We start from the raw sequence: 27,710 nt of genomic DNA on the forward strand, positions 1-27,710 counted from the left end.
AGTTTAAGTCAATGTGTGAATTCGTTGAATAACGTTAAAGTATTCTTAAAACTGAAAAAGTATACATATCTTTGTATATCTGGTTTATCGGTAGTTAGATATACTGTCATTGTTTAATCGGTTGTTCATGACAACACACAAGAAGAAATCGAACCAAGTATTTCCCCCAAAATCATCAACTGTTTATCAAATAATATTCTTACTTATACAGACGTATCCGAACGCGTTTTTTTATTAAACTTAAGCATTTTTTTCTTTATAACTGGAACGACTAGTGACTTTGCCCGTGTATCACTAGTGCAATTAATCAATCATTCGTTGTCATATTTTGACATGCATTTGTGTGTGACATAAATTGGTTGTTCTAGCATATCTACCATATGGTGCGGATATATGTTAAAACACAGTCACATGATATATATTTCTATTATGGTGTGTTAATGCGCACCAAGTATTTATAAGCCATGTGCGTGCTATTTGATATGCTTTTTAATTACTATAGCCGATGTATGCAAAAATGTTACTGTATATCAAGCGCATTACGGGATAAACTAGTATACCCATTTCTAGTCTACTACAAAATTAAGATAGCATTACCAGTATTTGAAACTTACTTTACTTGAAGCTTTCCTAAGTCGTCTTACCGCATACACGTTAAATATTGTCTAATGAAATTAATTCTAAAAATAGTACACAAATTGGTCCATTTTTCATGTCATTTTTCTGAAAGAAAGAAAACAAACCATACACTCACTTTTGTTTTTAACTTGTGTCTCAACCGTACACTATTGAAATTCAAAACCGTTACGACACTAGTCTGATATCGAACACAAATTGTTGAATTTTATAAGTATTTTCAACATTATTGTAAACAAATTATATACCAATGGAAACGGGAAAGTCTAAAGATTTCCAATATTGAATCACAGTAAAACTATACCTCAATATAAGTCGTTAAATCGAAGCTGAACGAAAAAAATAGCTGTGTTTTCTGTCATGTGTGATATTCAAATGCATTTTTTGAAATATAAGAAAACAGTTAATAATATATTTTTTGGTTTGGTTGAAACTTATCATACTACTCAGCAATCACTACATACCATGCATCATGGTATCATCCGTAACACCAGCAAATTAATGATACAAAGCACAGTACCGTGGTCTTCATGTCGCCGAAGCGATACCGGAAACGGATCAAAACATCGTTGCCGTACTAGTTACACTACAGTGTTTAACACAATATATTGACAAATTCTACGTCATTGTTAAGTATTTTAATTGATACCGTTCTAATTACAAATCGTTGATCAATACGATCAAGCAGGTACAGTATGTACTCTGTACCCATACCCGAGCCAAGGTCACGCACGTTAAACAAATGAACTACATAACCACTGAGGAGGTAATAAAATGATTTTTATGCAAGACAATTCACCTAATAAGGGAAACCACTACTGTCAAAGCGACTTCAGCAGTTCTAGACAAAAGTTGCATTGCTCTACGAGCAAGGGACAGGGTTCGGCATACAAGATGTTCGATCACAATGTGTAATGGCGGACAGCGAGCGAGTTTCAAAGTTTCACACGCATTCCACCACCATGGGCTTCTCTAGCATTTCACAATAAAACCGACTGATCTAATTTCCATTAGAACTGTTTTTTCCCCGATATATGTACAAATTTTAATGTTCTCTTAGATTAATTGCCCCTTTAAACCTCATTTGAATATTTCTAGAAATGAATTCCACAATATCTATAACTGGATATACTTGATAACATTTGTTATTTTATGTCACGGTGTTAAAATTCACTGTCTACAAACTGTCTGCGCTGTGTTTTGTCTGAATTTGCATGTCCCTGTGTCATGTAATGTCATGTACATGACAATCTGTGTGTACATGTATGTAAGTTGTTATGATGACGTATGAGAGGTGAGCGAATGGATTGGCGAGTTACATGGAAAATAGGCACCGGACATATATTGACCACCTATAGCTGGAAGCCGGTGTGCTTTACGGCCACAGTGCTGAAAGGTATGTTTATTTAATATATAACTAGAAATAAAGTAATCAACTTATTCTTCATTATGCAATATAATTAGTATACTTTATACTATAGTTTTTTTTTCTGTTAGAACTTCTTTAAATAACTTGTCCATAAACCTTTATAATATGTATAACAAAGGACCGCACATGGTCGGTGAGGTTAGGGCAATGCATAGAGTCAAGTGACTGTAAATTAAGTGTTATTTTTAAATATATGTAACTCGGTAATTAAAATACAATTTGTAATAATTAAATGTTTATATTTTATACCTTACAGTCTAAATATAGAAGATATAGTAGTCGGTACATTTATGTGTCCCTATGTATTGTCAGGTATTGTTCTTTTTATTTCAGGGTTATCTGTCTCCGTTTTTATGTATTAAACTGTCAGCTGGCTACAGTTGTTGGATTAGTTTGTACGTAAGAACAAACCCATATTATATCGTGACATATATAGTAGTGTATTGCTCACCATTGATATACGAATATGATGTCATACGGCAGTCTCCAAATCAATCCTAGAGAACTGTTTATGGCATATCAAAAACAATGATTGTCAGTTAACATTACGATTGGCAATTTATCTCCACAAATTTAAGCTTTATATTTTTAGATGAAAATAATAAATTAATTCATATACACTTGGGTGTTTGTGGTAATAAGCTTTTATAAACTTATTACGTAACTCAGAATAAGCAGGACACAGTAGTACAAAATGCATTTTATTTTCTACATCATTTTTGTCACAAACATTACTATCGCCTCTGGGAACGGTGATCGACATGCTTCATCAACTCACCTGTACCGTTAAAATTGACATACGGGGATCGAATACTCTGATATATAACACGGTATACTTCAACCGCTTATAGAAAGGGTGTATCTCTGAACGCCAACATTTTGGATTTACCTGTAGGGTAGTTTGTTGTGACAGTGGTTATAGTCTTTTTCCTAAAAGGAGTCCCAATGCCAACAGGTAGCGATAACCTGCCTTAATTTCTTCGTTAAGGCAGGTTCTCTTGTGGCGGTATTTTAGCCACACCTTCACACATAAAACTTATATTTTGATAAAAAAGTAAGATTTTAATCGACTTTATTATTGATAAATCCGGCCACCCCGGCTGGAGTGAGCCATGAACGCCATTACCTTGTTGCATTGATCATTTTGTGTGAACAGAGCTATGCTGCAGGGAAGACGATGTAGTCCAAGTAGTAGTTTAGAGCTGTATAAGAATGAGCAGGGCAAAAATAAACGTCTATATTTATAGACAATTTTTTGCACAATTATTCGCCCCTCTTTATAATATTTATTTGATAGTTTAATCATTAATCCCGAGTTTCGGTCCGTCCGTTTGTCGATTTCGAAATTTTAGCTGACTGGTGACCCCGTGGGCACTTTACCTTTGGGTAGCCCCACAGCGGCCCCACAGCTAACCCCTTATAGAGACGCCATCTTTAAAAATCATCACAGCCAAAAACGCTCCAGAGTAATGGCTCAATTGTTCTCATTTTAACAAAAACCCTCCCTCCACAAGCCCTTCTTTTCTTATCAGCTCCATTTAGTTTTTGGTTCACTTTAATTTTATGTATTATGGAACCGATCAGTATTATTTTCATGATTTTACATTCAATATGATGCATTTTATTAATAGATTTTAAGTAAGTTGTTCTAGTCAAAGGTTGTGTTTATATTTACCATAAGTTTGGCGGTATTTTAGCCGCACCTTCACACAAAAAACTTATATTTTGATAAAAAAGTAAGATTTTAATCGACTTTATTATTAATTACCTTCAAAAGAGTAAGTGCATATATTATGTCATATATGGTTTCCAAAATTTAAAAATGTATCAATTGTACGACTGGGTAAACCTTAATCAACAGGTCTCAATTTTCGAGTAACTTAATTTAAACTTTTATGATCTCTTTCTTCTCAGCTCATTTTCCAACCATATACAATGTGCATGTACTTAGAGATATATGTCTATGCGATAAAAAAAAACTAAAAAAATGAAAGTTGGCTAAAATTGAAGCCCTGGAGAACTCCTATGTCAATACAGATTACTGTTACATTAAAATTTCTGATAAAATTGAGATATGGTTTGAAAAAAAAATATATCACCTGGAACCCAAAATGCGTTGTCTTTTATAATCCGCATGTAGCTTCTTATTAATTCTTAGCATTTACAATGTATATATCCATGTATATTAAAGCACTGATTACGTTAAGTTAATAATTTTCTACATTACATGTACAAATGTATATTTTAAGGAATATATTGAAGGAATTATTTTCCCAAACCCACCAAAGTTACTTATGATACTGAAATACTGGTAAATCTCAGGTGACTTTACAGGTGAAAATAAAGACAGCTTATATGATTGGGTTTTTCTGAAACGAAATAATACTTCAAATATTTTTTTTGCTCAAAAAATATCACGATATGTAATAGCCGTCCTGTAATAAATGACTCATGACACAACTTACAAACTAACATGTGCTAATTAAAGATTTCATTTTTTTATTGATTCACCCAGACACACCAAATAGTGTGTAACAAGAGGTCAGACATTTTTAACAGAATTAATGCATGACAGGCAAAATGTAACATCATTTGTAAAGGAAATATGGAAAATACATATATTTTAACATTTCATAATTGTAATTATAAATATAATAAACTTACCTACTACATACTCACAATGCTGGGTGATAAATGTGTGTTATAATAACTTGACTATTTTTTTTGATGAATAAACTGACATTTAAGGATAGGTTTTTTTTATAAAATATTGAGAACATTCCTTTCATTTTGTAGAAATTAGGATTTCTGTGGTAGTAATTGATATATTTACTACGCAACTGGGCTACATTATGATTGTTGCACACAAATAAAAAATGTAACTCGTATCCAGTACCAGCGCTACAAAGTGGACATACTCTATCTTGACGTTGTATCCCAGCCCATCTTCCAGTTTCAACCGGAAATTTTATATTTGAGGTTCTAAATTTGCATATTGTTTTCCTGTCTTTTACATTTAGTCGCACAAGATACCCTTCGAAGCAAAATGATATTTAAATAAAAAGTTTGTCCGTCCTCTTGGCGTGTTTTCTAATTGGTTAAACATGTTTGTAGAAATTGGTCGTGGAAGTTTTGAGTAATTATTGAATGTAGATATTTAATATTAGGTAAACAGTTTCTCTGATGTATCCAAACAAAACTTAATCTAACACTGTCTAAAACATTTAACATCATCCATTTAACCTCAATCTGACCAGCTACATGGAAAGTATACATCAATTCTTTCATCGGATAAAAGAGTATACCAAAATTTTATCATTCTTAGTTTAATATTAACAGTAATAGGATACCTGCCGGTTTCTCAGTAAATCATGAAATAAGATGTATTATTTCGTAGACCAAGAATTCTTTTACAGAACTGTAGATGTATTTTTTTCCCAACATACTTGTATTTTCGTATTAAAGATTAAAGATTACTAATATAATTCTATAGCGATTGACCTAAGGGATCATCGCGCAGAAAATACGTTACGCCATTGTCCCTATAGTTTATCTTTATGTTCTATATGTGTGCATTGTTTGTTTTTGTGAACATTAGTGACCGTCCTTTATATGTATTTTTTTGTTCTTTTTTGTCTTGACAAAGGGGCAAATCACCTCAACAATTCAACAATATTCTGTCCACACTTATTTGTCCAATATTTACTTTTACAAGTAATGTGTATCCTACAAACATAAGGTCTAGTGTTATCTGGAAAACAACCATTGATATTACTTCCTTGACCCATATAATTTTATAGTATAATACAAAATGGTCTCTTGCTTACATGTACAATTGTACAACTAGAAACTTGAGGTTTTTCAATGTAAAACCAATTTTCATGATGTAATACTTACCATAACTTTAGTATGCAAATACGCTACCTACACCCATCTTTGTAGCCCCAACAAACATAAGATTTGAGAATCCCGTCTCCCTACCGTACCTCATCTCGTACTCGACGAGAGTAACATAGAGTGGTCTCCCTTCCTCAAAAACCCTTTATGGAGCCACAGGGGCAAAATGGCTGAGGAGGAAAGGGGAGGAAACAGAAGGGTGGGACTCCATAAAGTTATGGTAAGTATTACATCATGAAAATTGGTTTTACATTGAAAAACCTCAATTTCATTTCAGTAATACGTTACCATAACTTTAGTATGCGAATTCGTCTTACCGTAGTGGAGAGTCCGAAGCCAGGCAGCCCAATCAAACGTCAAATCCAGGAGACAAGCCCCAGTAGGGAGAATAAAAAGGGGTTCCAGGAACCCCCCGAAGGAAAGGGATGAAAAATGGAATACCTCCCCGAGAAAAGAGGAGTACCATCGTGATGCCTGCCCGCATACATTTAAAACCAAAAATAAATACCATGTCTAGGGCGGAGGAACAGTCACAGACTGAGCCGCCACAACTGGACCCAAGGAAAACAGTCCCTCAGAATGAGAGGACAGGGACCGGAGGTAAAAGTCAGTGAAAGTAGACTGACCACGCCAAAAGGCAGCAGACATGGTGTCCTGGAATGAGGACCCATTTAGGAGAGCCAAAGAAGCTGCAAGGGCTCTAACCTCATGAGCCCTCACCTTACATTTCGCCCGAGATAGATCATTAGATAGCTCATAAGCAATCTTGATCACCTGACATATCCATCTGGAAATGGATTGGGAGGAGATATCCTGCTGACCCTGTTTAATGGGCAAGAGATAGACGAGATCGAGTACCTCGCCCTCCCTAGTTTTATCAAGGTAAAACCTAAGTGCTCGACAGGGGCACAGCAACTGATCATTCTCCTCAGACTAAACAGAGACTGTCAAGGAAGGAATCCTAATGGGATCGGGCGAAAAACCAGGAACCTGATTCTTTGCCAAAAAGGCAGGATCAGTGAGAAGGGTAACGGCAGAGCTATCTCTGGCCCAACGAAGGCACGAAGAGTGAACAGACAAAGCATGGATATCACTCCTCCTACGGCCTGAGGCGAGGGCAAGCAGGAAGACAGTCTTAAAAGTTAAAAACTTTAGGGAGACAGACCCCAAAGGCTCATAAGGAGCCCCCTTCAGTGACTCTAACACAAGAGCTAGGTTCCACTGTGGAGCTAACTGCCGTACCCTAGGCCTGTCCAAACTGATGCCCCTAATCAAAGCAGACAACGAGGTGGAAGAACCTACCTCTCGTCTATCATGAAAAGAAAGTACACTGGCAATAGCCGTGCGGTATCCCGCAATAGTACCAGAGGCGAGATTCCGTTCCCTAAATAAATAGAGAAGGAAATCTGCAATCAGCTGGACAGAAGCCTTGATCGGATCAATCTTCCTGCCGATACACCAATCACAGAAGATCTTCCAGCGTGACTGGTAGACGGCAGAAGAGGAATACCTAATTGATCGGGCGATGCGGGCTGACACGTCCGAAGAAAAGCCTGCCTGAGCGAGGCCTCCTGAGATAGCTTCCACGCGTGAAGGTGGAGGATCTCGGGACGTGAATGCATCGTCCGTGACCGAGGCTGGCGCAGGAAATTGGATCTGAGTGGAAGAACCAGAGGAACATCCACCAGAAACGACAAGAGCTCCGGAAACCATGGTTGTCTCGGCCACAGGGGCGCTATCAGAAGGAGGGAGCAATGATGCGTCCGAAACTTCTGTAGAACCCTGCCCACCAGGTTGAATGGAGGGAATGCATAAGCCTGCATCCCCTCCCAATCCAGAGATAGCGCGTCCACAGCCCAAGCCAATTGGTCTGGCACCGGAGAGACAAAGGTTGGCAGCTGGTTGTTCAGGGAAGTGGCGAAAAGGTCTATATGAGGCCTGTCCCACACCTGACAAATGCCCTCGAAGATCGAGGGATTTAGTTGCCATTCTGTCAGAACCGGCTGGCGGCGCCTGGAGAGAGTATCCGCCAGAACATTCAACCTGCCTGGAAGATGCTTGACTAGAATAGTCAACTGCATTTCCTGACAGAGAAGAAGAACACGGATAGCGAGGGCACAAAGGACGCGGGACCTTGTCCCCCCTGTCTCTCCAGATACGCGACAACCGTAGAGTTGTCCGTAGCCACACAAACCACCTTGGAATGCAGAATCTTTCGAAAAGCCTGCAAAGCCAACAGAACAGCCCTCATCTCCAGCACATTGATGTGCTCGGAGAGCTGATCCCCAGACCATTCCCCCGACCGGCAATGGCCATCGAGGTAAGCCCCCCAACCTGTCATGGACGCGTCCGTGAACAAGGTCATGGTGGGAGCTGGCTTGGACAACGGAACCCCCTGTAGAACATTGTCTTTGAGAGTCCACCACCGTGCAAACTCCTTCACGGACTTGTTGAGAGGAAGCCAAGCCTCCCATTCCCTGCTGGCAGGAACCCAGTTCGCGAGGAGAAACATCTGGAGAGGTCTGATGTGAAGTCTCCCAAGGGGGACTACATCTGCCAGGGAGTTGAGATAACCCAGAAAACTGAGAAACCAACGCACCTGGACGTGTGACCAACTGATGAAGGTCAGAGCAAGATCTCTGGCCTTCTCGAACTTCTCCAAAGGTGGAAGGGCAATGCCCTGAACCGTGTTGAAACGGTTTCCCAGGAAGACAAAGTCTCGAGAAGGGGAGACCTCGGACTTCTCTCTGGAAGGAATGAAGCCGACTTTGAGCAAAAGTTTCAGGACCAGACGGGTGTTCTGCACCAAAGATTCCCGCACTAGGTGGATCATGAGGGAATCGTCGAAATAGATGTGAACATCTATTCCCCTGGAGTGCAGAAACCCCACGACAACCTGCAGCAGCTTGGTGAAAACCAAAGGAGCTGTCGTGAGCCCGAAAGGCATGGCCCGGAACTGAAAAACCTTCCCGTTGCAAGTGAAACGGAGGAATTTCCGTGCCGACTTCTTGATGGGAATGTGGAAGTAGGCATCCTTCAGATCTACTGAAGTAGCCCACATCCCCTCTCTCACCGAAGCTATGATGCTCCGTGGAGTCTCCATCTTGAAGTGAGGAGAATCTACGTGCCTGTTGAAGGCACTTAGATCTATGATGGGACGCCAAGCTCCGGACTTTTTCCGAACCAGAAACATTCTGGAATAAAAGCCCGGAGTGCATTCCACCATAGGCACCTCCTCGACCGCGCCCTTTAAAAGCATGGTCCTTACTTCCTCCTGGATGGCAAGTGTCTTTTCTGGATCCCCCGGAGGAGGGAAGAAGATAGGTCTTGATGCCAAGGGCGGATCCCGCAAGAGGGGAATGCCCAACCCCTCCTTGACCACAGACAAGGCCCATGTGTCCTCTGTGATTTCCTTCCACTCTGGGAGGAAGAAGGACAGACGACCTCCTACAGGAAGATCGGGACGAGGAAGATCGAGACCCTCCCAGGCGGGAGAATCGCTTCCTAACCCGAAACTGAATCCTGCGGGAGAAGGACCGGAATCTAAAACTGGAGGAGCGGAGTCCTCCAGAACAGACCCCTCGTCTGGAATGGCCAAGGAGGGGAAAAAGAGTCAGGAACTCTTCTTCTTACCCCCAGGAGGGTTCTTGCCCTTCTTACCCTTCCCCTTGTTGCCCTTGAAGTAAGGCTTCGACTTCGGCTGTGCAGTAGACTGAGGAGCTGAAGTTCTAGCCTTCTTCTTGGGAGGCACGGACCCCTGACGAGGTACTGGCCTTCACGGTCTGCAATCTCTTCAAAAGAAGGGCAGAAGCGACCGAGTCCTCCTTCAAATCCTTCTGAACAGAAGGAAGAGTCCCTCCAAAAAGAGTGGACCCAGAGAAGGGGGCAGTCAACAATCGGGACCGGTAAGGTTCTTCGACCGGGCGGTTTTTCAACACAGAAAAACGCCTAGCCAACAAGACATTGGCGAGCAATGACACCTGTAAAGACGCCAAGGGCTCTCAATGCCCTGTTCAGGGCAGAGGTAACTCTGTCCTGAATGTCGGCCTGCTCTGTCTCAGATATCCGACCCTCAGGCACATCGGATACCCTATATAGACTAACCGTCAGAAAGTCTATATAAGACAGAATTTGAATGGAAAGGCGCAGCAGCCTCTCCATCTTGTGGTGCTCCTTGGAGCCGAACACCACCTGGTCCACTGACTTGCCGGGCCAAGCTGCCAATTCTCTAGACTACAGCTTAGCTGGCTGAGAGGACAGCAGTCCATCGTGAATGGCATAATCAGAGGCCTGAACCTCTGATAAATCACCAACACTGAGCTGCAACCCGGCAAACCCAGGCGTGCGAGATGAAGAAGAATTCTTCTCCATAACTCGAGACTGGGCAGTGGCCAGAGCTGAAGACACAATAGTGCCTTCTGGCAGTGAGTGATCTGACTGAGCAGATGCCCGTGGAGCCACCAAAGAACCCAAAAGGGTGGTGGACTCCGGGATGGATGATGCGGAAGGTGGTGGGCAAACCTCCGCCCCGAGAATCCGAGATACATCGGCCCTAAGGGCCCGCATCCCAGACAAAACCTGCTGGGCATCCACCTCAGCAGCCTCGAGGTCACCCTCCTCCTGGAAATCCTCAACCTGAGGATCTGCATCCGACAAACCAGATTGGTCAATATCGGAGCAGCCAGGGGAGAGATGAACAACATCATCATCCTCTGCCGAACCCACGACCTCACAGTCCATATCCTCCTCGTTGCCTGGACCCGAGGTCCTAACGGGGAGAAAAGGGCCAGCAAAAGAGACAGACTCAGGAAAACTCTCCTGAGCAGGCTCCAACAAGTGGCGTTTAGGAGCCGAACTCCTAACCACAGAAGCTGAGGGCTTCGACCTAACGGACGAAGCTCGACCCTTGGACTCGGAGACAAACGGGACTGCACGAGAAGCAGAAGTCCTAAAGGTCCGGCGAACCTTTCTAGGACCGGCCGTAACGGCCCCCGAAGCAGCAGTAGGTTGGGGGGAGCAACCGAACAGCTGACAGGTCTCCGCGAGGGAGAGACCAAACCCCAAGGGTTCCAAGAAGGAATAGCCATGGGGTTAAAACCGTATCCCTGAAAATACGGAAAAGGTCCCGTGGGTTGGGAGTGACCCCAGAACTGGCCAAACTGGCCTGCCTGAGACTGGGGCTGGCCAACCTGACCAAAGGACGAGGTTGGACCACCACTCCCTCCAAGTGGAAACCCGGACATGTATGGGCTAGGCCCATAACTGCCGGGATGCTGCTGAAACCCAAAACCATCCGCAGGCTGGTTTGGGCGGCCCAAGGATGGTTGCCCGCAGGCACCCGTATACCCTAAGCCAGGGGGAAAAGGAGGCCGAAAATCGGACACCTGACCAACAAACCCAGGACCCTGAGGATGACCCCCTGGGAAAACCGAGCCAGCACACTCAGGAGCGGACCTAATAGGACCGGGACCAGGTAACTGGACGGGAGGGAAAGTTGGACCAGAATTGATGCCGGGATTAGAGAGCTGCGCATCACTAATCCCAGTAGAAACGGACAAACCAGAAAGGAAGTCTGTAGTCCCTGAACCCAAACTCGGACGAATAGGTCCGGCATCAAGACCGCCCCCAACAGCAACACCACCTGGAATGCCGGAGCCGCTGACAACGTCAGAGACCGGCGGCTGGTAGTCCCTACCCGAAGGCAAGCATGGAAGCTTACGAGCATTCCCAGCCAATTCGACCCTAGACCGAGAAACGTCAGGGTCAGGCTGCCCCTCCCCTACTCCAGGAACATCCTGGACAGGAGGGACCACCCCCTGATCTCGAGAAGAACCTGTAGAGACAGGAACTACCGAGACAGGAACAGAAACAGAACTAGAAGCCTGCTTCCTTCTCCTCCCGTAAGATGAGGACGAATCCCTCTTACGGGAGGACGAAGATCGCCTTGGTGTAATGCTGGCCTGGCCAAGAGCCTCTCCAACTGGACAAAGTTCACAAGGAGAGGACTCATGACAAGGGCGACATAGGGGACATGCATCATGTGGGTCCCGTTCCTCATAGAAATGGGAACACCCATGAGCAGACCCCTGACGCTGACCCGAGCGGGACATACCAGGCATTACAACGACAATTACGTAAACAAGGTAAGAAAAATACGTCAAAAACGTAAAATATAAGCAACACACACTAAACACGTAAAAAACAGTGTTAGGTGACACAAATCTTACCTAATAAAAACGGCAACGAAGCCTCAGCGACGAAAAACCGACCAAAAAACAAACGTAAACAAACCGGAAACAGCGAGACGTCACCAGTAATGACGGATCGCACGGAACACCGGCAAGCACGTGGAACAAACGGCCGAAAAAGGCACAAAAAACGAATGACAGTACAAAAAGATAACAACACAGGGCAGATGGGTAAACACACAACTGAATGTGTGAAAAAATTTGACTAAAACGTCAAATAAATGGACCTAACAGCGAAACAAAATAGACACAATGCAATTGCCGTCCGAGCTGTGTAGCGCCATAAAGGAAAGAGTAAGGGAGACCACTCTATGTTACTCTCGTCGAGTACGAGATGAGGTACGGTAGGGAGACGGGATTCTCAAATCTTATGTTTGTTGGGGCTACAAAGATGGGTGTAGGTAGCGTATTTGCATACTAAAGTTATGGTAACGTATTACTGAAATGAAAATATACATTATGTAATTATATATAACTATGTTTCTGTTACAAGAATACTGTATAGCCTGTACACAGCGGAATTTTAAGCGTTTATATATTATAATTGCGGAATTTGTTTCCTCTCGAATACGCTTTAGGTGAACCTCATCAAAGCTATTGTCGCTAGTAGAGCATGTAGAATATAGGTCACTGTAGTCTATTTTCCATCTATTTAACACTGCCTTAGTTTCGGTAACAATATGACCATCACCATCAATTACTTCCCATGTAATTCTTTGCTTGCGTTGTTCTCCAATTCCAATTTTACCAATATCACGCCAAAATTCCCTAGAATCGTGTTTAACAAGTGATTCCTCTAATTCGCGTTGTTTCTGTAATTGATAATTACGTTTACACCTGCGATGAAGTTTGTCGAATAGTCGCCGAGCGATACAATACTCCTCCTTATAGCGACGACGTATTATAGGTTAACCTTTTTACTTCAGCCAAGTTTTTTCTTTATCACATAATGCATCCCAATTCTCCTGTAACATATCGTTCCAGTAAGGTTTATATAACGACTTGCGTTTGTAACTATTATACGAGTGTTGCGTAAATGCATACGCGATGACATACCTGCTCCCTCCATTTCTGTATGTAGAAATTTTTCAAATGCGTCATAAGCTGTATTTATGTCGCTATTACAAGCGAATTCCTGCCCAATGCGGTCTTTAGTTTTATTAATTGCGTCTATATAATCGACGGATTTAAAAAAATCTCCAGGTATTTTATTTGCGTTGAACATCGGAGCTGTGCGTTTGGACTCAATAGATGTTTCAAAGCGGTGATTATGATCCATTTCCAGAATATCGATAGAACATTGTAAGTAAGAGTGATCCGGAATTGAACATGGTGTGTTTAAACCGTTGTTGTGTTTGATTGATTAACGTCCTATTAACAGCTATGGTCATGTAAGGACGGCCTCCCATGTATGCGGTGTGTTGCGTGTATGCCGTGCGGGGTGCGTGCTGTGGGAGACTGCGGTATATTCATGTTGTGTCTTCTTGTATAGTGGAACTGTTGCCCTTTTTATAGTGCTATATCACTGAAGCATGCCGCCGAAGACACCAAGCAACACACCCCACCCGGTCACATTATACTGACAACGGGCGAACCAGTCGTCCCACTCCCTGTATGCTGAGCGCTAAGCAGGAGCAGAAACTACCACTTTTATAGACTTTGGTGTGTCTCGGCCAGGGGACAGAACCCAGAGCCTACCTCACAGGGGCGAACGCTCAACTCAAGGCCAAAAGTGAGGCGGTGCCAAGGGAGGCATTAGGAAAGATAAAGACATTTAGGAAGAAGAGAAAAGATAAGATCCTAAATCAGGTACAATTCTAACGCCCTACCTGCAGGGCCGTTGTCGTTAATCAAATTAGACATTCTGGTAAATACATTTTCTAAAACAGACTATAACTTACCTATAATTAGCCCCCATTGTTCTCTATTGTTCCTCCTCCTAATGTTAAAATCGGATATGTTGGCTGAGTGGGAAGACACCATGTCGGTATGTGACTTGCAGATTCAGATTCTTTATTTTGCTTAAGTTTTACAACTTATCGCAACATATAAACAATTACATGCATAATAATACATAAGGGCATTGTTCTCATTACAAAACCATATACACTTTCACAAACATTCACACCCACCCATAAAAGTTTAATTAAAAAAACACCATTAAATTCTATATCTATTGTAGTATCTATAGCAGAATCTATAGCAGAAAGAGAGAGAGAGAGAGAGAGAGAGAGAGAGAGAGAGAGAGAGAGAGAGAGAGAGAGAGAGAGAGAGAGTAAAAAAAATGGTCTTCACCTGACAGCAAATTTCTTCTTTCTAAAGAATAAGAAATATATTTACCTAAATTATTTAAGTCCTTTACATTTTGTGTATTTAATAATTGACATAACTTAAACATGCTAGGATTTTTATTATATAATATGGTTAAAAAATTTTAATCTTAAATCTTCATACACCTTACATTTAATAACAAAATGGAATTCATCTTCAATATCATCATTACAAAATGAACATATTCTCTGATTCCTAGGTATATTCTTATATCTTCCCCTCTCTATATTCAAATCATGGGCAGATAACCGAAATTTAGATATGTTTCTCTTAACTTTAAAGTCTGAAGATTTATTTAGATAAGGTTGACAAAAATAAGTTGTAATGAGATATTTGTATAATTTTCCTTTATATGAATCATTTATCAAACGTACACATTCCTGTATAAAAGATCTTCTAACTTAAATAATTTAAATAGATCAGAATTAGATTTAAAAAAAGATTCAAAATCATATATATAGCCCAGACCCAAATTATTTAATTCCAATCTCAACTGTAAAATCCAACTATGATTATTTTCTTCCATTTCTATAAGACATTCCTTTAAAATGCAATTGTTAGATTTTTTTAGTTTCATCCAGTAATTAAATATTCTAATTTTCCTGATAATAGATAAAGAAACTCTTCCGAGTTAAATATACATGTGTATACCATAGCATTAGTAGTGTTGTTCTTCACACCAAGTACTCTTTTTAAGAAGCTGTTGTGTACCTTTTCAATGTCAGGAGCTTTATGGAATCCCAATATTTCACCTCCATAATTCAAAACACTTCTAACATAAGAATCAAAAACTGCCAAACTGGTTTCAATATTAAAAAAGTTGTTTTTGCATACATTCATAACAGCGAACAAAGCTTTTTTTACCTTGTTCTGAGATATGCCTTTTAGTTTTAATTTTTTTTCCGTTATAGTTTAACATAGGCCCCAGATAATTGAATTTATTTACGACCTCAATTGGCTCATTATTGTAATACCATTTCTCATTATTTCTAATAGTTCCATCATTTCTAAAAACAATTATTTTTGTTTTCTGCACATTAACAGTAAGCCCCCATTTTGTAGTATAATCCTGTAAGGAATTCAACATGACTTGGAGATCATCTGGCGACTCGGATAACAACACCATATCATCTGCATACATGTACATGAGTGGAAAACTATTAATGGTTCGAATCTCTAATAAAGTGCAATTATCATTAATAAAATTAATTTCTAAGTCATTGACAAACAATGTAAATAATATCGGTGACAAAATTTCTCCTTGGAACAATCCACAGTTGACCTTGTAGAAATCTGAGGAGGTACCATTGTATTTTACAAAACATCTTACATAATCATATATGCTTCTTATAATTCTCAACATTTTGCCTTATACTACCTCCTTTATAAGTTAAATAAGTTAAATATTATATCTAATTACAAAATCAAATTCCTTTTTATAATCGACAAAACAACAGTATAATCGTTTTCGTTTTCTTAGTGCCCTATCTATCTGACATTGCAGAGCGAAAATGGCATCTACCGTTGACAGACCTTTCCGGAAACCAAATTGTGCGTCGGTTAATTTATTATAATTTTGATCAACTGTAACGAGCCTTTCATTTAACACAGAAGTGAATATTTTACCAAGACAACTGACTAACGTAATTCCTCGATAATTATAAGGATTTTCTTTATCTCCCTTTTTAAAAACAGGGATACATGTACCAATACTCCAAATAGGATCGCAATTGTCCCGAATCAAATACTTGGTTAAATATGGTCCTAAGACATGGAATAAGAAAATCTTTTGCTGTTATAAAAAGTTCATTGTACAAACCATCAAGTCCATAAGCCTTATTACGTTTGAGTTTATTTATTGCCATTTTTACTTCTCTTTCAGTTATATCATTGTCTAGCTCTTCGTACGATACCGTTCCATTATCTACGTCATATTCTAGTAAGAACTCTGCCGCCTCTTCATTTGCATCTACACTCGTCAGCTGCAAGTTTCTAAAATGATCATAAAAAGCTTGTCTTGTTATTTTGCCATTGTTTTGCCTACTTTTTTTCTTAAACATTTTATGAAACCTTTCCGGATTATTTTTCCTGAGGAAATTCATTAAATTACCTTGATGTCGTTTGTACCCTCTCTTTAGTCTAGCTTCGACTTTCTTATACTGTTTTTTCTTGTCAATAAGCTCACTGTGGTTTTGTCTAGATTTACATCGACAAAAAATTCTTAAAGCTGATCTCATATTCGATTTATGATACTTGTTTCGAATTTTTCATTTGAAAATATAATAATATATTATAATAAATTTAATATGAAGGTAAACGAATGACAGATCCTCTATCTATCAACAAGACAATAACTATTTGAAACGTTTAAATATTAAGCCTTCGTCCAAAATTGGTATATTTGGTACCTGTAAACAAGACATCCCTTCAAAGGTAGACTGGGTTGCCTATCGTAGTTTTTCTATCCTCCGCAAGGTTTCGCTACGAATATACAACTAGTATTTATGAGCGCAGCCTAGCGGATAAAATTGGTACTAACGCAGATAACCCCGTCTCATCCTCGATACTCCAGGGGTTCCGATCACTTACGATCTCTACACCCCTGGACTATCTCATAGTAAAACTATACAGAATAGAACAGGTAATTTAATCATTTGATGTACATCAAATGAGCCGTGTAACGTGCAATTCGGAAAAAGAAGAACATTTATTTCTACAATCCAGAATTCTTCCCCGTGTTTGATGATTGGATAGTTGATACGTGGGGAACAGGAAAGAAATTTGAAAACTGTCCGGTATCCGATTGTATTGTAACTAAAAACAAAAACATATCCATGGACAAAGTAGATGCCGTTATCTTTAAGCCAAGGGCCATGCGATACTGCCCTCCAAAGAAAACTCCAGGTCAAGTTTGGATATTTACTGAATTTGAAAGTCCAACTTACTATTTCCAAAAGAAGTGTTTTTACGCCCTGAAGAATAAAGTGAACTGGACCATGTCATATCGCCGCGATGCTGACTTTACACTCGAACATGGCTACTTTAGAAAAAGCAGTAAACCCAAATACAACCAGAAAGATTTGGATGAAATTTATGCTAAGAAGAACAAGATGGCTGTGGCGTTTATAAGTAACTGTAAAGCACGTAGCAAGAGACATGAATTTATCAAACTTTTACAGTCTCATGGTATCCAAGTTGACATATTTGGATCATGCGGAACTAAATTGAAGGAATGTGACAACGATCTTCGCTATCGTGCATGCTTTAATATATCAGGGAGTCTTGAACCAGATTGCTTCGTTTCAGTTCTTCCAAAGTATAAGTTTTTTCTTTCATTTGAAAATGCCCTTTGTTGGGATTACACGACAGAAAAATCTCAACATCGTGTCATGCAGCATCCAATAGTGCCAGTAATACGAGATGGCAGTAACACAACCATATTTCACCCCCCTCATTCCTACCTTAACACAAACGACTACAAATCTGTGAAAGAACTTGCTCAACATATGAAGACGTTAGCTAACAACAAGACCGCTTATTTGGAATATTTTAAATGGAAGCAATATTACGAAACAGAAGATATGTTTTTTGAATGGAACGCTGCATTTTGTAGTATTTGTGAAAGACTAAACAATCCGGAGAAACACCGCCGTGTTTACCGTGACGTAGCAGCTTGGCACATAAACCCAAACGGAAAACAAGCATGCCATAATGCATCGGATCTGACTTCTTAGGTCAAACCTTTACTGGGTGAGGACTATGATGAGAAAACGTCACAATAACTGCCTTAGTTGCGTGTGTGTACTCAGGATTTTTTTCCTGTATAGACTAAACGAACCTGAACCGGAATATATAATTGTGATAACCGGAACATATAATTGTGATAACCGGGATATATAATTTTGATACGTCAGAACGATGAAAACCGATTAAAAACAACTCGACGATAGGTAAAAGGGAACACAATACGTCGCGTTATTCCACTCCCAGGCCGTTTTATAAATGTTTGGTGTGGGATAATAAAATTGATATTCCAGTTGACGTTCCGGACTACTAATTAGGCGAGATTTTCACCTTGGACTCGAACTTCTTATTCTCAGTGTCACGTCACAAATTGTTCTTATCGTCATTATTAATCGAATGACGTCATACTGCTGTTCTTCGTTCGCTGTATGCAGATGCAGGACAAACCACACCTAAAATCGGATGTGTGACGTCATCGGATTGCATGTTTTCGTATTCCTACAATAAACTGTCAACTCAAAATTGGTATTTATTCAGCGTTACATCTAGCTGTACGATTAGCCGTTAGGTGATTTTGATAAAATTGACGCACATATCCCGAACTTGAACTTGGTTACAATGGTTGATGATTATTCGTCGGGAAGTAGATTATTGTTCAAATATCTATATAAATAGAGATTCAAAAAGACGTTCTTTAAGTAGTAATGCATGGAATAGTTGTTCATAATTTAAATGATTTGTTCTTAAAACGCACTTCATTTCCGACACAAAAATTGGAATTTGCTCAACAAAAATAACAACTTTTAAATATATATATATAGACATTTACTCTAATAATTAAATCATTTCTCCATTCTCTCTCAGAATATATCCAATCGACACCAGAAAGATATGTTTCTGACACTGAAAACGATCTGCTCCAAATTCTTAACTCTTCACTAATTTCTAGGTTCCATAACAGTTCAAAAAGGCAATACTAAATCACCTCTTAAAGTACGTGTAATAAAAAAAATGAAAGAGCATGCACGCTTCAGTACAAGGAGTAGCCAAAACATATGAGACCTACTTAATGTTATTTACCGTTACGTCATGATCACATACACAACATTCCGAGGATTGTTTGTTTGTTTAATAAATTTAAGTCCTGTTAAAGTGATGTACGCTGTAACTGGCCGAAAACTATATACTATATAAGTGAATATAATAATGTTGGCATTAAAATCATTTCCAGTTCTTATTTGTACTTGTAAATTAAAAACCTATGCATTGAAACTGCTGCAATTCCCAAAATGTTGGTAACTTTTGTTAATAAATAACATACTAAAGACTCATTTTGATTCGTGAATATGCAAAATACGGCACATAAAACTTTAACAGCTATGGTCATGTAAGGGAGGCCTCCCATGTATGTAACGTCTATGCAATGCATATTGCGTGTTTTGGAAGACTGCGGTATATCCGAGGATGAACAGTAGAATAAACAGTAACATTTTTACTAAATCATGTTCATGCAGAAAAAAACCAATGCCGACTTGATTATCCTTGGTAATGCAATACTATTGATAAGACTCATTCCAATCATAACTTTATACAATAGGCAAGCAAAGCTTAACATGTAGTTTGTACAAAATTACCTAGCGACTCACTGCAACACAAGTTAAAAACCTAAATATAAGTTCAATTGCATAGACAACTTAAAGTCTAAGATATAGTACTCTGATATAAAAACCACTAATTTTTCAATGTTTCCTTCTAAACAATAAATATCAAAGAAACACCATTTAACAAAGCTTGACAATTTATTGACTCGTGCCCTATTCGGGCCTCGAACTCACGATCTACGGCACCCAATCACCTAGCCAAACATACCTGCGCCTTCTACCACTGCGCCACATCCACATCCCCCAAAAAGGATGTTTCTATGCCGAAGTGATAGTCGGTTCGATATGCTGACATGATCACTGTGGAAATTGTCAAATTAAATCTTTGGATCAACAACACATAGTGAATATGATACATTGTGTTAAGTAAATATTAAATATCAAAAAACACAATTGAACAAAGCATGCCATTTTTAGTGACTCGTGCCCTATCCTTCTAAACAATACATATACGTAAATATAAGAAAATGACTCTATAAAAATCTGGACTTCTTGTTTTACAATTCAATTTCAAAAATAAAAAAAGTTTCTGAAATATAATGTATTATACATCATCCATGCAATTGTAAGCAATAGATAATAATATTTCTCTTTATTTTATCTGGCTTTCCATCAGTGAATGTGTTTTTTTTTGGCACATAACCTATCTTGTCTCAATCCATATAACTTTTTTCAGGATTTATTTGAAAGACATGTAAAAGCTTTAAACATGTTTAATCTTGTTTAAAGAGAAACTAGGTTATAAGTGTTGGTTGTGATGTAAGTGTAAGTGTAAGTAATGGTTTACTAAAAAATTGTTTATGGTAATACCACTTTGGTTGATTTTTAAAGCCGATCTAAGGCGTTCTACATGAAGAATATACGGACACAGAGGGTCACTCTGTCGTACCCAACGTTGTCAAAACTTCAAAACAATTTTAGCAATAGTCAATATTAAAGGTAGGTCTCGCCCAATGAAATACTGTATATAAAGAATACGAAATTGAAATTTATCCTGTACATAGATATAATCTTCAGTTCATTTTCGATGCATACAACGAAGAATATGGGTGGTCATTGCCTAGCTTGACCAGGAAAATACTCCTCTAAAAATAGAGCGAAGTCAAGCTTTACATGGAACATGGCGTAATTTTTTTTACCAACACGAGGCCGCATCAACAAACGGAAGCGTGCAACAAAATGTCGGTTAGAAGTGACAGTCTTGTCACGGCATGTTTAGTCAAAAAAAAAGAAAAAAAAGACAACAAGTCGAAGTGCGATGGATTGTTTATACATAATATATATAGAACACTTCAAGTTACTTACATACGCTCGCTAGCTTAGTACATCAAACATTTATGTTGTTAGTCTGCTGCTGTATGTGCTCTAGCATATGTTTTGAAATTTAACTCACCATGTGCAACATGAGTCCCAATAGAATCGGGCGAGTTCCGCTTGAGATGTGGCTTCTGTTTCTTCTATTGCTACATGCCATCTCTGAATTTCATTCCCTAGAGATATCCTAGGGTGCTACCGATTCCATTCTAATTTCCTCCTCTTTGTTGCCGATTCAGATACATTTTTTTCTTCACAGGCTTATATTCACCCATTTTGTTTATGTTCAGTGCGAAACAATGCGCATGAGCCAAGCTTCGACAACACAATCCATCGCAGCTTCATTTGAATGTTATCCTGTCAGCCTGACATCGTGATAAATCAAGGATTTCCTTCAATTTTGTATTCAAGATACATTTGTTCAATATCATACGCATTTAGAAATTAAATTGATGTATTTTTTAAAATGTTTTCCGCTTATCGGATTTGACAAAAAAAAATATTTGGTTGGGCGAAACCTACCTTTAAAGTGAATAGTCGGGCAAAGGAAACCAGTCTAAATGCGTTCTTTGGCCTTCCAAAAGTCATTGTATACCATAATGATGGTCAAGTTCTGCTTACGGTGTCCAGTTTTGACCATTGAAATTTTGGGGAAGCCCCGTGTAAATTTAGCACAGTTCTAAATATAAATTGCCAAACTCTTTGAAAACGAGGCTGCGTGGAAATGTCAACATGGACATGTGTTTCTCGGTCGTGTCGGTTTCGTTTCGTGTGATAAACCACTAATGCGGTATGTAAATTGTTGTTTTGAGATGATACATTTGATGCAAATGAAGTATTCTTACATTAATGACAATGCTTTGTAATCATTTTTCGATAAAAGCATCTTTATACATGGAAATCGACACAAATATTCGGCCGATGCAGAGATGGGGCCCCGACAAGAGGCAATTATTGCAGCATCGCATTCGTCGTATTTTACATCAAACGAATCATGAAGGTTAAATCAGAGATTTCAATAGTAATGATATTTAAATCTCTGGTTAAATACAAATAATCGTAACATAATTTCCCATTTAAAACCACACGAAAACGCTCCATACAACTTCCATGCATGTAGCTGTCAAAGATGTGAAAATAAATTAGCTCATACATAGATATTTTACAAGTACAATATATGTGTTCAATTATTCGTGTAGTTTTTTGCAGAGATTTAATTAAATTATCTATGTCTCTGGTTTTTTTTTTTGTAAACAATATTTGAGTTCTGGAGAGAGATGACATGAATGTCCAGCTGGAAGGAAAGAAACTTTTATAATGTATATGTATTGTACAATGTATATATGTAAACGTACATTCCATGTAGCTGCTATAGAATTACAACTAGGAAATTCTCTCAAACATTGATAATATTTAATTATTCACATTCATGTAGGCCTATGCTGTGAGAATTAACACATCATATATATTTCCAGAAAAACATATAGGCCTACATGTATGTTACTTTCCTTTTCTGTTGTTTCCTGTTTTTTTTGTGCTCTGGAGAAAAAGATGATTGAGTTGGAAGAAAAGTAATTAATTAAGAGAAATGTGTACCACAGTACTTTGTCTGTAGCCGAGGGGTTCTATACTGTTTTAATAGTCCAGTAATTAATAATTAAATTGAAAATTTCAAAATTAAGATGAAATTGTAAATTCCATTTTTGAATGAAGTGGTTCCCTACCTTTGAGAGTACACAGTGTGTATACCCTTTTTGGTTTTAAGGAATAATACCTGAATAGGAACCTGAAATAACATGACAATCAATCAGGAATGTGTGTGTTGGGGGGGGGGGGGGGGGGGGGGCTAAAAAGACAGAAAATCATGAGGTTGGGAAGTTGTAACTTGAGTGGGGGGTTGAAATATAGAAGAAATAGCTACAGATAACTGGAATAGGAAGGGTGCTTTATCATTGATCGGTTCATTGCATATTTGGGGTTTATCATGGCTTTTTTTGGTTATTTAGTCTCATTGATTTTGGAGCATCTTTGAATCCATATGGTACTGTATATCTTTCTTTTTTCCATGTGTAGCTATTTCTTCTGTATTTCAACCCCCCGCCAAAGTCACAACTTCCCAATAGGTACCACTTTTTTGTTTAGAACTCAAATCAAAGACAGATGTACATAGTACTACATACTACATTTTAGTCTATGTGTTTGTAATCATCGCCCTTTGTCAGTATAATGTGACCGGGTGGGGTATGTTGCTTGGTGTCTTCGGCGGCATGCTTCAGTGATATAGCACTATAAAAAGGGCAAAAGTTCCACTATACAAGAAGACACAACATGAATACACCGCAGTCTCCCGAAACACACACCTCGCACAACATACACGCAACACACCGCATACATGGGAGGCCGTCCTTACATGACCATAGCTGTTACATTGTAATAGGACGTTAATTAATCAAACAAACAAACATATGATTATTATTATAAATTTTATCAAATAAGGACAATGATATACATGCTGGCCCTGCAGGTAGGGCGTTAGAATTGTACCTGCTGCCCCTATTGCATGATCGTAAAAGGCGACTAAATTTAGGATCTTATCTTTTCTAATCTTCCTAACTGACTTTATCCTTCCTAATGCCTCCCTTGGCACCGCCTCATACATGTACTGTCATTTTCTTGAAATGCAATACATATTCGTATTTATTCGGTTTATATTATTTGAACATGATTTTTATGATATGTATAGGTAATTCCAAATTGAGTTGAGCGTTCGCCCCTGTGAGGAAGGCTCTGGGTTTGTTCCCTGGCCGAGACACACCAAAGTCTGTAAAAGTGGTAGTTTCTGCTCCTGCTTAGCGCTCAGCAAAAAGGGAGTGGGACGACTGGTTCGCCCGTTGTCAGTATAATGTGACCGGGTGGGGTGTGTTGCTTGGTGTCTTCGGCGGCATGCTTCAGTGATATAGCACTATAAAAAGGGCAAAAGTTCCACTATACAAGAAGACAACATGAATATACCGCAGTCTCCCGAAACACTCGCCTCGCACAACATACACGCAACACACCGCATACATGGGAGGCCGTGCTTACATGACCATAGCTGTTAATAGGACGTTAATTAATCAAACAAACAATCAAACAAAAAGATATACATGCATTGATTTTGGTACTTTGATATCAGCTTTTTCAATAGAATTACTACTTTAGATATGGCTATGTTGGATATTTTAAAATATTTTTTAAACCTTTGTTATTAATATAGGTCATGGTTAGTAACCTTGACTGTTTAGCACAAAAGGAACTTGGAAAAAGGAATAAAAGTCAAACATGAAGTAGTATCAACAATGACCAACATTATAAATGATACCCATGTTGTGAATACTGGTAAAAAGGTATGGTGCCATTATAAATTTTCGTTGGATGAAATTCTGCCCATATTTTTAAATTATAATTTCAGTCTGTTGCCAATTTCACAATAAGGTATCAATCAGATTTTTGCAGTTACGCTATGCTTTCATCATAGAAGTCACCCCCTCCTTGTTCTAATATAAAACTAATACAAATTTTTAGTGTTTAATCTTAAAATTTATAAGGTGTTGATCAAAACAAGTATATTTCACTGAAAATATGGTTAAATATATGATTTGTTTCTTCAGTACCGCGTCATGGAGTATGACTTTATAGTACAGTACCTGAACCGTTTAACGTTCCCAAATTTGCGTTTCGTTTGCGTTTGCGTTATTTCCGTTAGCAATCGTTAGCGTTAGCAATCGTTTATCGTTAATCATTATCGTTTGCGTTAGCAATCGTTAATCGTTAGTTGCGTTTTCAATCGTTTGCGTTAGAAATCGTTTGCGTTAATCGTGAGCAGGACCCACTTCCGCTAACGTAAACCACTAAAAATAGAACTAAATGCCGGTGATATGCTTTGACGATTCGGATATAATGTTCATTTTTATCTACTAAGATATTACGTTTACCGCTTCGTGTATCCACGACGACTGATAGATTACACAAGAAAATAGCTAAAACAGATAATAAAAATATAAAAATGTTATTACAGACACGTTGCATAATATTGTTCTTGTTATGTTAAATATTATCAATGTACGAAGAACGCAAAAAAAGACTCGGAAGATTTGTAAATAAATTCGTCAAATTTAAAAATCATTAATATCAGAGATTTATATAATCTCTGTTAATATGACGAGTTTGAATACGAGGAATAGGTGAGATTTGGCATTTACATGTACATATTTTTAAATGCAATTTATTAGTACTTTTATTTATATGAAAATGGAATAAAATGATGTAATTGTTTGCAATCCTACAACTTCATGTAGAACACGTGTAGATAATTCGAACTGTGCAGGGGTACGTTACATTGTAAGCCTTCACACGTACTGTACGCGTGTCAAATCAGCTCATATCAATAAAAACTGGACAGTCACGGGCACCTAATCACACGTGTTCGTTGTTATTTGTAACTGGAATCTCTTCAATTCCCAGCGTGACGCGCACGGGTATTTTACCTGTACAGGTATATAGGTCACGACTGGTGTTACCTTGTGTCGACCCCCTGTAGCTGGCCACGGGCGGAGTTCACCTGTAATTAACACCTTCTTGGGAGGGAGATTAACTTTATACCCAACTTACCTGTGCCCCATACACTGTGACAGTACATTTCACGTCCATATATGTACTGTCGTATTTCAAAGTTTTGATGTGTGCAATATGCTTCCTATAGTATAGATTACGTAGGAAAGAATTAACTTGCACTTATACATTGTATGAATAATTAATTAGTTTAAACTGTAAATTGAAGAGTTGCTTGATGTGAAATGTGATCAAATAACTATATTTCTTACACCAGTTACAAATATACGCAGAAAATTGTCGCAGTACAATTTTACTGTATATAATCTTCAATGTACATACATGTATGCATGTGCATCACTGTCTTCATCGTCGTTGTCATCAATGATTTTGCATAATTGACTTAATTTTAATATAAATAACTGGAAGTGAAATATTTTCATTCTTTATATCTTTATTATGTGCATAAACTATAAAATGAGAGAACTGCAAATAGTGAAACACGAATTCAAATGTTCAATCTTTATTACAGTAGCTGTGGCGTATGTACGTGCATTTGTAAATGTACATGTACGACCCTAAAATCGATGCCTAGTCAATTGTAAGCAATGAGCTTTTATGAATGCACACCCTAGTAATATACAGCGTGTAATCCGTTATGAAAACAAATATTCCGAGAATGCAATTTTCCGTGGTAAACGGAAGAGCCTTTCGACAATCTACAAAAACCCAGAAACTTGTGATTGATGCGGGAAACAATATAAGATGTTAATTATTACAATTGTTGAGTTATGAAACATAGAAATCAAACATATTAGATGAAAATTTGATTTACTGCATTTTAAATGTGTTCGTGTGAAAATGTTTTATTCGTCATTTCAATATCATGATAGTGTTTAAAGTACCAGTATACGACTGATCGCTTCACTAATGTTATGACATTGTGACGGTAATATTATCAATAAAGTGTTGTTGTAAAAAATTGTTTATTATTTCTTAAAATGTCGGACAAATATGACACTTAGAATAAAACAATTCTCTTTTAATACATACGGCTGTACACGTAATTTGTAAACGTACGTGTGAAGTGGAAACTTCGTATCGAGTACAGTCGTGTTTGTCTTCATTGTGTTATTATCAGTAAAGCGATGTTGTAACAATTTGTTATTTCTGAAATATCGGGTAAAATGACACTTTAGAATAATACCATTCTTTCACTATACATACAGTTGCACATGTAATTCATTTTGTAAACGTACATTTTGTTCATGGAAACTTTGCATCGAGTACTGTCGTCTTTGACTTCATCGTGTCCATATACATGTATGATATACAGAAACTCTAATCCCGAACATACTTCAGTTTTTCTTGTACTTTCGTTTGTATTTCAAAACATGTAAAGTGGAAACTTTGCATTGAGTACTGTTGTCGTTGACTTAATCGTGTCCATATAGTTTTCATAGGCAAATGTTTATATGATATACAGAAACTTTAATCCCGAACATACTCCAGTTTTTCTTGTACTTGCGTTTGTATTTCAGAACGTCAAGATCCGTAATTTATTTACCGTCAAGCCGTGTCCGTGATTATAACAAAGGTATATCCGGTTTATCATAGCCGATCGTTTTGCGTTAATCGTTAGCCGGTATTGCGTAAATCGTTTATCGTTAATCGTTAGCGTTAGCAATCGTTAGCGTTAGCTAACGGACGATTTTTTTGTGTTGCGTTTGCGTTAGGCTGGGAACGTTAAACGGTTCAGGTACTGTAGAAGCTTACCATCAACGAGGAGGCCACTGGGATTCAGTGGTGAGCAGTTCATAACATAATTATTGAAAAAAACAATTTGTACCCAAGGAAAGA

The 27,710-nt window shown here is 38.5% G+C and overlaps 1 protein-coding gene across 1 annotated transcript; it reads left to right on the top strand.

The window, feature by feature from the left end:
• Positions 1-17,228: 17,228 nt before the first annotated feature.
• Positions 17,229-18,275, top strand: LOC138334591 (alpha-(1,3)-fucosyltransferase C-like; the record flags this gene model as incomplete). Its single annotated transcript, XM_069283240.1, has 1 exon — positions 17,229-18,275. A coding segment is annotated over one exon (1,047 nt), but the record flags the coding sequence as incomplete, so codon positions are not given.
• Between the last annotated feature and the right edge of the window lie 9,435 nt (positions 18,276-27,710).

This window comes from Argopecten irradians, chromosome 11, assembly GCF_041381155.1.
Source record: "Argopecten irradians isolate NY chromosome 11, Ai_NY, whole genome shotgun sequence".
Lineage (NCBI taxonomy): Eukaryota > Metazoa > Mollusca > Bivalvia > Pectinida > Pectinidae > Argopecten > Argopecten irradians.